The following is a 14,208-nucleotide window of genomic DNA, read 5'->3' as shown; positions in this document are numbered from 1 at the left end:
TTATCACCCTGACAAAAATTACTTTTCTTATAAAAAATAAAAATAGACACATTATAATAAACCGATCCGGACAAAAAAAAAAAAAAAAGACAAGAAATTTGACAGCCCAATTTCTAATAGAGAATGGCTTGGTTGAATAAAATCAACAAATTACTGATTCTGATAACATTTTCATGAAACTCCTATTTTGACTGTGTGGGGTATTTAAAAGCAAAACCTTTGAATAATGATATTAACAATGAGTCCTCAAACAAAATGAGCTACGTGAGAGTTTCGTTAGTGATTGTCAGGTTTTTAGTGAAGCCGTCTTGAGCGACTGCATCATGTGACTCCTGCAGGGATATATCTGGATGGAGACTTTCTTCATTACTCACCAGTGGCCATTCTCAGACTCTTCCAGGAATTGTACTAACTCTCCAGCCTCTACTGAAAGATCCTGAGCGGTTCCTGACTCGTACGTCAGCTGCACCTGATAGCGATCGTTATCCCCCTTAAGAGAGAGACAAAGATATGCATCATTTATTTCAGGGTCATGGCACCAGTTTTGGGGTTTATTGGAACTGGGAGGAAATGGGCAGGAAAAGTTAGATTCATACAAAGGCCTGCATTTAGTCCAGGGGTGTCCAAACTCAGTCCTGGAGGGCCACTGTCCTGCAGAGTTTAGCTCTAGCCTGCCTCAACACACCTACCTGGAAGTTTCTAGAATGCCTAGAAAGACCTTGATTATCTGGTTCAGGTGTGTTTAATTGGGGTTGGAGCTAAACTCTGCAGGACAGTGGCCCTCCAGGAGCAGGATTGGACATCCCTGATTCAGTCATTCTATCTGAGAAATCTCATCAGTTGTTTATTCAAGGATGCCCTCTGGTGGTAGGAACCATTTATGTGCCGTTTAATTCCCTCTAGCCACCATTAAAGAGGTTCTGAATGACTTTATGCTGCATAGCTGCTATTAAGCCTCACTTCTGAAGCAGATCTCCACTCCTCATGCATCAGGCAGGATTAAACACAGAGAAACTCCTCTGGGTGTTTAAGAGTCAAAGATAATCTGGCCTCCTTTCTGTATTAACTGTAAAATGTAGCTATCTTTTATCTGAGCTCACTTAAAATCAGCAAAAAAAAATCATTTTTATTTTAAAAGGAGAGTTAAAGGGATAGTTCACCCAAAAATGAAAGTTTTGTAATTTATTACTCACCCTTATGTGGTTCCAAACCTGTAAGATTTCCGTTCATCTTCAGAATACAAATAAAGAGATTTTTGATGAAATCTGACAGATTTCTGTCCCTCCATTGACTATCTACGCAACTACCACTTTGACGCTTCAAAAAGTTAATAAAGAGATCGTAAAACTAATCCATATGAATGAGCGGTTTAGTCCAATTTTTTTGAAGAGACATGATCGCTTTATATGATGAACATTGAATTTAAGCTTTTATTCACATATAAACATTCATCAACTCACACATCAGTTGTGGTAAACGGAAGCTCAAGCATGGAGGGACAGAAATTCTCAGATTTCATCAAAAAGATCTTTATTTGTGTTCCGAAGATGAACGAAAGTCTTACGCGTTTAGACTGACATGAGGGAGAATTTTGGGGGTTAAAAAGTCTCATTTTAAACTACGAGTATTCTTGACAATTTCTTAAAAAAGAAACCGTAATATTCTGTGAAAATATTTAATGTGTGTGAAAAAGTAAATAGTAAGTGATATTTAAAAATAATTTAAAATATATATTAAATAAATGCAAAAATGTACATTTTTATATTAAAATATTAATAATTATTATTACTATTATTGACATGAGAGTAATGGCAGAAATCTTTTTATGGTGAACTCTATTTTTTAGTATTATCCTAGAATATTTTTTGTCCCTCAATACAAAATTGGAAGGTGAGATATGTGGACAAAATGTGGATGAAGTTGTTTACATTTTTGTTATGTCCTTCATCCTCTCCATCTGAGGAAATGGAGAGTTCTTCAGCACTAGAAGGAATGGTCTCAAAATCCTCAGCGTCCATTGATGGCAGACGCCGTTGACTCCATCCTGGAAAATAATACACACGAGTTAACATCATTCAGTAAAAACCTTACGAGAGACGACACTAAGGGAATAGTGCTCGAGTTTGCCAGAAAAAAAAAGGGAAAAAAAATCCTCTGTGAAAGGTAGACAAGATGTTGAAGCACTCAATGAAAATAACTCTGACTGATTCTGTCACTGTCAGGCACCGAATGAGGAATGAAAATAGACGAAAACACCTGAGAGAACCCAATATGATTGGCATATCACTGCCTGTTTTCACATGATTACCTGGTTGAGACGCAGACCTCGGCACAGCGGGCTTGGTACCGGCGGTACCTTTACTTTTGCTCTCAGCGGGAAGTGAACCTCGCACGGTGTCTGTGAGAAAATTCACTGTTTTATCAAACATGACCTCTATGATAGTAGCGATGCATGTGAAACGAAACCTCACATTATCATGCACAAATCAGCCACAGTTAGCTGGCAAAACAAATGTCAAAATAAAAACAGGAAGTCACTCGCACCCTGAAATGTACACATAACCTTATCCGAGCAACAGAGAGCAGCACAACAGAGGGAAAAGATAGATTTGGAGGATGATACACACTTGATCTGAACTGAAAGCCGCCACCACCACAACACCACGGCGCAAGCATAAACACTTGAAATCAGAATAGATCAAAACAAGCTTGAAATCTGGTAGATTAATGCAGGCTAAACAACAGATAAGGCTTTTTCAAAACTGCAAGCGTTTGTAGCATTTGTAAGCATGGGTTGGAAATGACAAATCAGTAATGCTTGGCCATCCATGCCATCATTTTTCAGTTAAAGTGTTTATGAATTTATGGCTTTCTTGGACTTTCTTGTATGATTATAATAGCTGGATAATTCCAGGCTGTTCTTGCAGATTTTAGTCAAGATTAACTTAATAAAAATTCAATGAAAAAATACTGAAAAAGTAAAATAAATATTAGCATGTAAGAAATACATGTACAAATCTATTTTAAATTAATTCAAATTATTTTTTAATAATAACACAATTTATAAAATGATAAATGCATGTAAAAAAAAAAGTTTTTCTATTGAGCCCTGTTATAGATTTAAATAATAAATATAATATTATTATAAATATAATACATTTTATATTTAAAAATTAGAAAGTACAATTTAAAATTATTAAACATTATTTAATATTTAAATAAATGCATGTAAAAATATATATTTTAATCTATATCTATCTATATAAATGTGTGTGTGAGTGAGTGTGTGTGTGTGTGTGTGTGTGTGTGTGTGTGTGTGTGTGTGTGTGTGTGTGTGTGTGTGTATATATATATTAGGGCTGTCAAAAGATTAATCGTGATTAATCGCATCCAAAATAAAAGTTTGTTTTTAATAATATATGTGTGTGTACTGTGTATAATTAAATTTGTATATATAAATACACACACATGCATGTATATATTTAAGAAAAATGTGTTATTTATATATAAAAAAAATTATATTTATATATAATATAAACTATATAGATATATATACAGTATATGTATGCAAATATTTCTTAAATATATACATGCATGTGTGTGTATTTATATATACAAAATAATTATACACAGTACACACACATATATTATGTAAACACAAACTTTTATTTTGGATGCGATTAATCGCGATTAATCTTTTGACAGCCCTAATATATATTAGTATTGTCAAATCGATAAATTGCGATTAATTGCATCTAACAAAGTTTATATATATATATATATATATATATATATATATATATATATATATATATATATATATATATATATATATATATATGTGTGTGTGTGTGTGTGTGTGTGTGTGTGTGTGTGTGTGTGTGTACACTACACACCCATATATGTATGCATATATATATATTATTATGTAAGATGCGATTAATTGATTTGACAGCACTAATGTGAGTGTGTGTACATACATACACATATATTATAATTATTATTTTTAAATATTTACAGCCCCGTTAATGAATGTAAACCAAAAGGTCGAAGGTTCAGGTCCTAGTAAAGGTGAACCTACAACTAAAAAGATTTTAGAAGATCACATACTTCCATGGTATCCTTAACTCCAAATTGTTCCAGAACAACTGTCCTGGTGAATAGTGTCCTGTTGCTTTGAATAAAACCATCTGGCCTCTTACTATAGACAATAAATGAATAAAAACAAACTAAAAAAAAACAACATCTTACAAGGACTATTTTCAGCATGCAACATGCCGTGCTTTCCATGTGGTACCTTCATAGCCAAAAGGTGTTGGGTCGCTCTTGATCTGATGCCTCTTGCTCTTAAGGCTAGAGGAGAGAGGAACTAAGCACAAACATGCATTTCTTTTAGGAAAGAAGTCCAGCTCATCTATCACATTCTTTCAACCTATCCATCCAAGATTAATAATCACACTAATTTTTCATTATTCCCCTGCAGTTGCAACGCTTTCATCACAATAAAAGAGAATAATGGGCCCACAAGAAACAAAAGGCTCATGTGCATCTAAATTCTCATTCGCATTCCCAGTGCTGCGCAGCGGGGCTTCATTGCTAAATGTCATCCCAGATCCCAAATGTCAACTTATCAAGAGTCAGTATTTATTATTCAGTGCAGCTGTCTCTTCATGTTTTTTAGGGGATTAATTTGCTACAAAGTGCACAGTTTGATTCTGTGCATTTCAAACATTTTATATGAGCAGCAATGAAGGAGCTTGAGATGAAGGTTGATAATAAAATACCAAAAATGTATAACAATGCCAGTTTCAGTTCTAAAGAGGTGGGCTACAGGACTTTCAGGTTGGGCCAGAGTTGGGATATTGGGTTCCTAGTGTGCTAAGCCATTGAATAGGTGGGACAGGCCCACCCATATATATATATATGACATACCACATACCACTGACATTACCCGAGTAGTGAATATAAGGTAAATACAGTAGAAATCCCTGCTCATTCAAGGACATGCATTTACTGCATGTGGGGAGCAAGAATAATGTGTCTAAGATGCATATGCACAGTTCAGTTGTACTATAACGTTTGTCCTCTTTAACTTAACGCTGTTAAACTGAATGTGTGAAGTCGACTGATAGTTCACATATGTGTTCAGAGGTGATCATGCACGTGAGTAAAACCACACAAGCGGTGTTTTGTACCTTTAGTGCGCGGTGCAGAGGCGGAGCTGACAGTTGAGGCTAAGGAAAAGCGGCGTGTGACTTCAGTCTCCTTAGCTGCAGGTTCTGAAGTCAAAGGAAGGGAGGGGTTAGTCTGATTTAAGAGAAAAGCGGATGAAGTGGTGAAATGAGAGACAGGCAGATGGAAGTTAGTGCACATTCTCTGACATGTTGAGCAATGGTTCTTTTGAAGGTGGCAAAAGAATACCGTTTCCTGTTCGCTCTCATTTCTTTCCTGTTGATCTCTCTCTGTACTTTTCTACCTACTGAAATAAAGTGATGGTGGGAAGTCAGATGTTTATTTTAACACAAAAGGAAGTAAAAAAGGATAGCAGAGAATGGCAATTGCTGTATTCGGAAGATGTAGAATTAAAATAGATTTAAAAAAAATCAAAGAAATTTACCTAAATATAATTTTACAAAACTTGATGCCAACTTGACAAAGATTTTACAGACAGATTGTTGGTCTTGCTTTGGCCTTTAGACAGGACAGTTCAAGTCAATGGCACCTATGAATTAGAAACATCCTACTAAAAATGCCAGTACTGTTTTGAAAATCTCAAGAGAATAGTGTAAGCTCAGTGTAACACTACACTATGACGTTTGCTTGTGCTTGAAGTATCTCAGTTCTTCTGTTGTCTTCAGCGGAGGCTGACCTGCTTTGCACACAATTCAAATTCCTCTGAGAATTTGAATGTTCTATGATGACAAAGCTCTTGAGGTTCCCGCATTCCTTTCAGAAGTCAAATAAAAGGCAATAAGTGATCTCGGAGACGACTGACAGAGAGTGATGACAATGAATTTTAACAACAGGGGCAACAGGCACACATCAGAATGAGATGATAGATGAGTCCAAATAGAGACGAGCCATGGTGCTGTGCCGTTACCTGCGGGAAGAGACCTGCGGTTTGACAGGCCCTGTAAGGTGAAGCGCTTTCTAGCGAGAGCAGATCGCTCTGAGCCGAGGCTGGCTGAAGCGTCAGCTATAAGAGGAGGGGAGGAGAGGACTGCGGTTAAAGAAGCAGGTAGGAAAGGTGAGGTGAACAGCAGGGAAACGAGAGCAAGAAGGATCTGTCATGAAATAAAAATGCTTAGTCTGTGATAAGGTTGGGAATCAATAATCGAAAAATTAAATTTCTGGAATTGGATCCTTAAAGCTACACTGTGTGATATTTTCCCCCATCTAGCGGTGAAATTGTATATGACTACCCAGTGAATATTAGTTTCTGTTCCTTTCAATTTCGAGGGCGTTTTAACTCCTACGGTGGCCAAAATCTTTGCTCCTCATGAGCTCTTTCCATCTGTGAAAAGTTACTCCAATATTGACTTTGGTCTTGCTGATTTGCCTGTCGCGTTGACGTTTTAATTCTCTCTTTCGTTTCCTTGGCGACTCTGTTACATGTCCTTGAGAATAGGCGTGATCCTTCATCAGCAATCTTTCAAATCTGCCGGCAGTCGCGAGTAATCTCCCCCTCGCATTCGTCTCACTGAGTGTAAAGCGCGAAAGGCGACGCTTGAATTTACAGATATGTCCCTCTTTGGCTAATGTAGTTTCAAGATGGAGGGGCAACATGGCGACCGGCATTCGAACCCCTCACCCGTATGTACTTTCAATGGCAGATTATAAACTTACGAGAATACTTTATTACTTGAAAGAAGTAAATATACATTAATGAGCACATATATTTTTGAAAGAACTAAGTGTTTTTTGCTAAGAATCAACAAAAAAAAATGACACAGTGTAGCTTTAAGGTCAGGAATCAGGTACTTGTTACAAAATAAAAATTTGATTTCTCTTATCGATTCCTTTGTGTGCATTTTAATATGACTTTAAACCATTCAAGCGCATAAAGACCCGCGCACTTTTTTCCACATCCAAAACGTAAGCACAGAAAGCCACCTCTCATACAGCGATAATGAACTTCTGTTCAGTTCCCTTCCACGTCTTTTTGCACTTGAAGGGACAAATAAAACAAAGATGACAAAGAAAATGACAAAGAAAACGCATAACAGTATATTGGATCTGTGCAGCTCTTAAAGTGACAGCAGCCTAATATTCCTGCTGCGGCGTCTAATCAAACAACAAAAGACAAAGAGAAAATTCAGTCGCCGTTCTTGACTAAATAACGTTTGTAACTATATTTGTAATGCATATTTTATTTATAAAGTGCAGTCTTATTTTACATTTGATTACAGTTTCTGTACCTGAAAATCTTAAAACACTTTGTTCAGTTGTATTTATTTGTGCGATTGCTAATTTGTTTACTTGTCTTTAATTAGTTAGTCTAGTTGTTTTTTTGCTATGGTATTTTTAAACCACAGGCAAAAGTTCCTTGTATAAGTGTTCTTTAGCCTGTTTATTTTTGTTCATGGTATTCAACTACAACGTTTTGGAATAAGACTTAGAATAAATATGAATGATATAAAAACATTTTTTTACCTTATTGGAATCAAAATTAGGAATCAATAAGAATCAGAATTGATCAGAAGCAGAATCGGAATCATTACAATTCAAACGATACCCAACCCAAGTCTGTGACAGATAGGTAAAATCTGCATTATATTGTATTATGCTCGATATATATTGCATTAGCACCGGCTTTTGAAAAAAAAAAGCATGGGGTAACCACAATCAGTGACATAATGGATGTTTTAGCTGTGTCAAAGACTAAGGTGAGACATGTTTACATCTCCAGCTCAGGTCAGAGACTCGTAATCCTCCGCTGCAGTTGAACACAACACTGCCTCCAGGCTGAGTTTGTCAGGAGCGCTGGGTCAGCACACAGAGGACTTCTATCCTCAGAGGAACTAAACACCTGTCACAATCCTTTACTCATTCAAAATCTGCAACCAGGCAGGACGGAGAGACCAAATATAGCGATATTTACCCCAAACCACCCCTCCACCTTAACCAGACACCAACACACACAGGTGAGGTACAAGGGAGAAGTCCAGGTCAGACCAACCGGAGATTGGAAGATTCATCACGCTCATCCAGATGTTAATGGCATTTTAACTGAGCCTCATCTGAAATCACCTCACCAAGGAGAATGAATCTGAGAAGTGCTTACCAGTGACCAATTACCCGGTGGCAATTTTACAGCCATTACAGCAGAGATTAGAGATAATGGCCAAATTAAAGAAAATCCACTAAATGGTTAAAAAAAGTAAGCAGGAGGGAGGAAGACAGACAACACTCTGAGATAAATAGACTTTCTCCTCAAATGACCACAAATCTGGAATTCTTGTTGACCGCTGCAGGCTCTGAAGGACAAATAGTGCTGTTTGCTTGGTTGGTTAGAGAAACGGTAGGTTTGCACTGTTTGGGTATGAGATTTAGAAGGGCTCTCACCTCGTTTCTGACGCATATTTGGGCCTGTGTCACGTCTGTAGCCTGTTTCAGGACTGGAAGAGTCTGACTGTCGGAGAGCTGTTTTGCGCATATATCTGTCAATGAAAGCAAAGTCAGCTGAACATAATGGTACAGTTATAGTCAAAATTATTCAACCCCCATTGCAAATCAAGTTTATTGGCAAAATTTACAGACATTTTTTGCTGTTAGCAATGAACAAATCAAACAAAAGTAATTGAAATAACTCGAAACTTCAAATGTTTCAAGTGGTTTCCCCAAATTCAACTGAAAATGCAACTTTTAACGACTTCCGCAGTCTCAAAATGATTCATTATTCAAAAGCAAAACTGGTTCAAAAGTAGATATTACTGTCAGTTAGATAAAATCAAGTTCAAATATGCTTATAAAATAGCTTTGAGAAAAGGTTGAGCATCATTTGTTAGCAAATTTGCATAATTTCTTTTGAAATATATCTGTGATGAAATTTTATACAGTGCCTCTATCATGCTTTTTTGAATATTACCTTTCATGCAGTGTGTAATGTAGCGGTCTGTGAATGTTAACAATCTGCAAAGTTGTGAAGCCGAAAGTGCGTTACAGTGTGTACAATCGCTGAGCTTTAGGAAGCCTCCGGAGCTGAAGTTCAGATATGGTAATGGGCGTTTTTGTGGCCATTTGACCAATCAGAGCAAAGTAGGCTCTCAGAAAGGAGGGGTTTAGAGAGACTGAATCTTCGGACAAGTCGTTTAAGTATCTTTGAAAAATGTTGTGATGTGCAATGTATATCATGAGAAAATGAAAGCGTTTTTTGACCTTTTATTCATGTAAACCTGCTGTAGGAGACCTTCAAAACTAAATTTAGAAATTATGAACCTTTTAAATAAAATAATAGGGGCACTTTAAGTATGTATGACCACACACAAACAAACACAAACTTGCAAAAAGTACCTCATGGGAGCATGGTAGATGTTCTCTGTAATCTTCTGATGGAGTTGACTGGCTTCTGTGCAATGAGAGAGCGAGAGAGCGAGAGAGACAGAGTGAGTAGAGAGAGAGAGAGAGAGAGAGAGAGAGAGAGAGAGAGAGAGAGAGAGAGAGAGAGTGAGTGAGTAAGTGAGTGAGTATGAGAGAGAGAGAGAGAGAGAGAGAGAGAGAGAGAGAGAGAGAGGTTATACAGAGGCTAGTCAGTCAATGTTTACGTACTGTATTCAGACAACGCAAATTAAAACCACAGAAAATACCTCAGGATTTGTTTGGTCTTTGATGTTGATTTGACTACCTTTACTAAACAACCATGAAACCTACAATTTGTAGATAACATCATGTGTTCTCTATCAGATATCAGCCCCACAGCACATGCTCTCTTTGGGTGTTGCTAAGCACTGAGGATAACTCTATAAATAGGTTTTACAGGGCGAGGATGCAAAAAGCTTTTAGAGAGTGAGGCTATTTAAGGTTGTCATTGTGAGTTTACAATTAATTTTGGCTTTGCATGTGACAATATTTTTGTTCCTGAATAACTTCATCAGGTTAGACAGAGTTTTATTTTTATCAGACTAGGCTTGCAAGATGAGGATTAGGAATGTTTGCTCAGAAATACCTCGGCAGGCCTCCAGTTGGCTTGTTAAGACTTTGCGGATCTCTGACACCCACGTGTTCTTTACATCCATGGAAGGGGCCTGACAGAGAATACAGAAACAGACATATGCTATGACAGTGGAAACCTTCCTGCTATGGGACAACAGTTCCCTCTCATGGTCAAGACATGGAAAAACAGGATGCCATTCGACAACAAAATAGATTAGATAAAACGAATACGGCTGACTGGGCATAGATATGAATTACACAGAAGCGTTCACAACAGAACACAGCCACAACAGACATTGTTGTGAATATAATAATAATAGACTCACATTTGGTTCACAGAATTTATGTTTTATTTTTTTACATAGTCACAGACAACCCTGCTGAAAAATCTAACATAAACAGATTGAATTCTATGCTGGTCCAGGCTGGTTTATGCTAGTTGGAGGTTGGAAACGTGCTGGTCTAGCTAGTGGACCAGCATAATCATGCTGTTCTCAAGCAAAACTGAGCTGATGGTGTAGCTGGTCCACCAGAACTCCCGCTACCCATGCTGGAGACCAGCAAACCAGCATCTCATACTGTTCTCAGCATGCAAATCATACATTTTCTCTGGATTTCTGGATTTTTCTGCAGGGTCCCACTGCATATACTCAAAAAAACAATTCTGTCACAGCGTTCCTGTAACATTAGTCTGTACCTGAATGATGTAAACTTCCTCTCTGCCATTGTACCAGATTTCAAACTTCTTGATGTCTCCCTTTACATTTTCTGTGATTCCCACTGAGCTCATCTGAAAAAAAATAAGAATAATTATTTTATTTATATTTATATATATATATATATATATATATATATATATAGAGAGAGAGAGAGAGAGAGAGAGAGAGAGAGAGAGAGAGAGAGAGAGAGAGAGACATAGATATATATACATATACTGTATATACTCAGCAAAAAAGGAAACTTCCCTTTTAAGGATACTGTATTTTAAAGATAATTTCACAATTAAAAATATATAATTCATTTAATTTATTAATTACATTCAACAATTCAATAATTTATTCCAACATTTTTTACTTTTATGTATTTACCTATTTATTGTTTTTTTTTACCACTTTTCAAACTTGCTGGGTCGCCACTTGTAATGTAAAAACTAAGGCAAAACCACTTGAGAACAACTATCTAGAGGAATTTTTTGTTTGCATTTGAATATAACGTAACCAATCAAAAGAAAACCTTTGAAAAGGTAAAATATTTGCTCAGAAGTTAAAGGAGACCTTAGAGCAAATAGGAACACCTTAGAGCCAACAGGAACACCTTAGAGCCAATAGGAAGTTCCTACAAAACAGTAAGTTCAACGGCATAAGATGCCTTCATTGTAGATATGGCTCATTCTGTACAGCCAGATGTAAACAATTTTGCTACTTTGAGATTTTTAGGCACTGTTAGCTCTGTTTTTCGATCTGACAGTCAGTGATGGTGTCTGTCCCACCTTTAATGAGTGCTTGAAACTGTAGGAAGGGGATTTCTCGTGACCATCAGACGTCTCCTCACGTTTCTTGCAGAACAAAAGGATTTTGTGGTAGAGGAAGAGATGTCTCTGCATGGGTTTGAAGCGTGCCAAGTCCTTCACTTTACTGTGACCTTTCTTATGATCTGTCCAAACGTTAAACGAGCCCTGCATTAGCAGTTTGCCCAAATCATTCAGATTACCCTGAAAGACAAAATCAGACACCAGATTTACATTAGCACACACACAAAGCGACTTCATACACACAAAATAATGACCTTCACCATACTATAGGTGCTCAACATGCAAACTGTTAAAATAAAAATAATCTAATATGCAAAAACCTCAAAACCAGTGATGGCGATCTGATGCATGGAGTCATTGACCGATTTGATGATGTCCAGCATTGTGGCCAGAGCTTCTTCTAGCTCGGCGGTTCCCTCTGAGTTTTTACTGCACTTCAGCATCTCCTGTAAAATGAGCAGATTTAAAGAACAATAAAAGACAATTGAGAGGTCATCACCTCAATGTACAAACAAACAACAATGTAATATAAAATTGAAAAACTTACCTTTAACATCAGTTGGTACTTGGTGATTCTCTGCACGGGCTTTAGCAGATACGCATCTAATGAAAGCTTGTGGTCCAACCTCTTCTGACACTCCTGCATAAAAAAACATAACATAAAAAACATAAAAAAAATAACACTAAAATTTTGTGTTCGGGCCATTTTGGATTTTTCACTTGTGGTGTTCCGGGTCAAAAATGACCCACCTACAAAAATAGCTTATAAATCTCTCATTATGCTGTATTATCACCAAATACTGGATTCAATCTTTTTGTCAACTCGTTTTCTTTCAATTAGGACAGGTTTTTGTATTTCTTTCTGGAACTGATTGACCTGATGCCTCATTGTTCTGAGCTTTTTGCACCTCAGTTTTTAAGTGAAAAAAGCTGTATTTGTGGATCATTTTGTCAATATTCAGTAAAATATTGGTAAAATTGCAATCATTTTTGACCGGGAACATCAAAGGTCATTAATGTTACAGGGTTTCAAAAGTCTTAACATCTAAAAGGGAACTAGTATTTTTTTTCTTCTAAGGAAGTAACATGTCTAAATATCGAACATTACACAACCGTTCAAAAGTTTAGGGTCAGGATTTGTTTTTGTTTTTTTGAAAGATATAAATACTTTTATTCAGCAAGGACAAAGTGATAGTAAAGATTATTAGAAATTTTTACATTGTCTCAAAAGATTCCAATATAAAAAATCCTATACTTCAAATACTTCCTATACTTCAAAGAATCCTGTATCATAAAATTGGAAATAATTTTCCAAAAAAATATTAAGCAGCAAAACTGTTTTCAACAGTTATAATAACAACAAAATAATACTAAAAATGTTTCTTGATCATCAAATCAGCATATTAGAATGATATCTGAAGGATCATGTGACACTGAAGACTGGAGTAATGATCCTGAAAACAGCTTTGCATTCACAGTATAAATAGATTATATTTAAATTACAATAATATTTCACAGTGTTACTGTTTTAACTGCAGTTTTGATCATATAAATGCAGCCTCGGTCAGCATAAGAGACTTCTTTCAAAAACATAAAGAAAATCTTACCGACCCCAAACTTTTGTGTAATGTATATATAGGCATCACCTGAAAGAACATACTGTCCCCACACTGCCGCCACAGAGCCTCAGAGCGTGGCTTATTCTGACAATATTTCTCATAAATCTGTAACTCTTCCTTCTGTAAGACAGCAAATGACAACCGTTAGGATCCCATTTCACATACTGTAATTGTACTGTATATCCAACCACATCTCTATGATGTCACTCACCCGCTTCAAAAAGCATATCCCTACCAACTCTGGCTTTTCTGCAGAATTTTCCAGCTCTTTAAGAAACGTCCTGTCAAAACATGATGGAAAAAATGAGTACAGACAAAAAATAAATGAGGTAATGGAACGAGAGCTAAACGGGTAGGGAAACCGTGAGATGGGTAAAAAAAAAAAACAGATCAGAGCACCAAAATGGTGTTGTTAGATATCTGAATGTACATGTTTTCTCTAAATGAATTAGACTTTCTCTTTCAATGAAAAGCAGTGAGGGCAGAAAGTTCTCACTGCTCCAAATATCACAAAGTAGCACCATAAAATTAGTAGAGCTTCTGAAATGTGAAAAGTTCTGATTGGTTCCCTTGGTTCATGTGTCATGTTCTTATTGGTTTATTGTGTTGTTTACTTCAGATTTGTCTTGTTTAGTGTTTAGTCTTTGTTTATAAATAGCCCTCATGTTTTCATTGTCTAGCTTTGTTTGTGAAACTGATGTTTAGTGAAAAAAAATATATATATATATATAAAATATATATATATATATATATATATATATATATATATATATTTTTTTTTTTTTTTTTTTTTTTATTAAATAACATTAAATAAAAAAATATATAAAAAAAATAAAAATAAAACAAAACAAAACAAAACAAAATAAAATTTTTGGTTACCATTCACTTTCATTGTATGGGAAAGAA

The 14,208-nt window shown here is 36.1% G+C and overlaps 1 protein-coding gene across 4 annotated transcripts in view; it reads right to left on the bottom strand.

Annotated features, from left to right (window-relative positions):
• Window positions 1-14,208, bottom strand: part of mcf2l2 (MCF.2 cell line derived transforming sequence-like 2) — an 81,165-nt gene that overhangs the window by 12,688 nt on the left and 54,269 nt on the right. For 3 of the 4 annotated variants that reach the window (XM_079858192.1, XM_079858193.1, XM_079858194.1), the window contains 15 exons: window positions 13,514-13,583; window positions 13,330-13,422; window positions 12,231-12,323; window positions 12,004-12,129; window positions 11,642-11,863; window positions 10,850-10,942; window positions 10,166-10,244; window positions 9,514-9,568; window positions 8,566-8,660; window positions 6,101-6,196; window positions 5,196-5,279; window positions 4,298-4,369; window positions 2,309-2,398; window positions 1,929-2,044; window positions 375-490 (listed from right to left, as the gene is read on the bottom strand). In XM_079858192.1, the coding sequence (XP_079714318.1) occupies window positions 375-490; window positions 1,929-2,044; window positions 2,309-2,398; window positions 4,298-4,369; window positions 5,196-5,279; window positions 6,101-6,196; window positions 8,566-8,660; window positions 9,514-9,568; window positions 10,166-10,244; window positions 10,850-10,942; window positions 11,642-11,863; window positions 12,004-12,129; window positions 12,231-12,323; window positions 13,330-13,422; window positions 13,514-13,583 (1,500 nt within the window). The remainder of the gene's footprint in view (window positions 1-374; window positions 491-1,928; window positions 2,045-2,308; window positions 2,399-4,297; window positions 4,370-5,195; window positions 5,280-6,100; window positions 6,197-8,565; window positions 8,661-9,513; window positions 9,569-10,165; window positions 10,245-10,849; window positions 10,943-11,641; window positions 11,864-12,003; window positions 12,130-12,230; window positions 12,324-13,329; window positions 13,423-13,513; window positions 13,584-14,208) is intronic. The other variant, XM_079858195.1, reaches the window with a different exon arrangement.

Source organism: Squalius cephalus, assembly GCF_949319135.1.
Source record: "Squalius cephalus genome assembly, chromosome: 22".
In the NCBI taxonomy this organism is placed as follows: Eukaryota; Metazoa; Chordata; class Actinopteri; order Cypriniformes; family Leuciscidae; genus Squalius; species Squalius cephalus.
The sequence above is the reverse complement of the archived record's forward strand: the minus strand, read 5'-3'. Positions and strand labels throughout refer to the sequence as shown.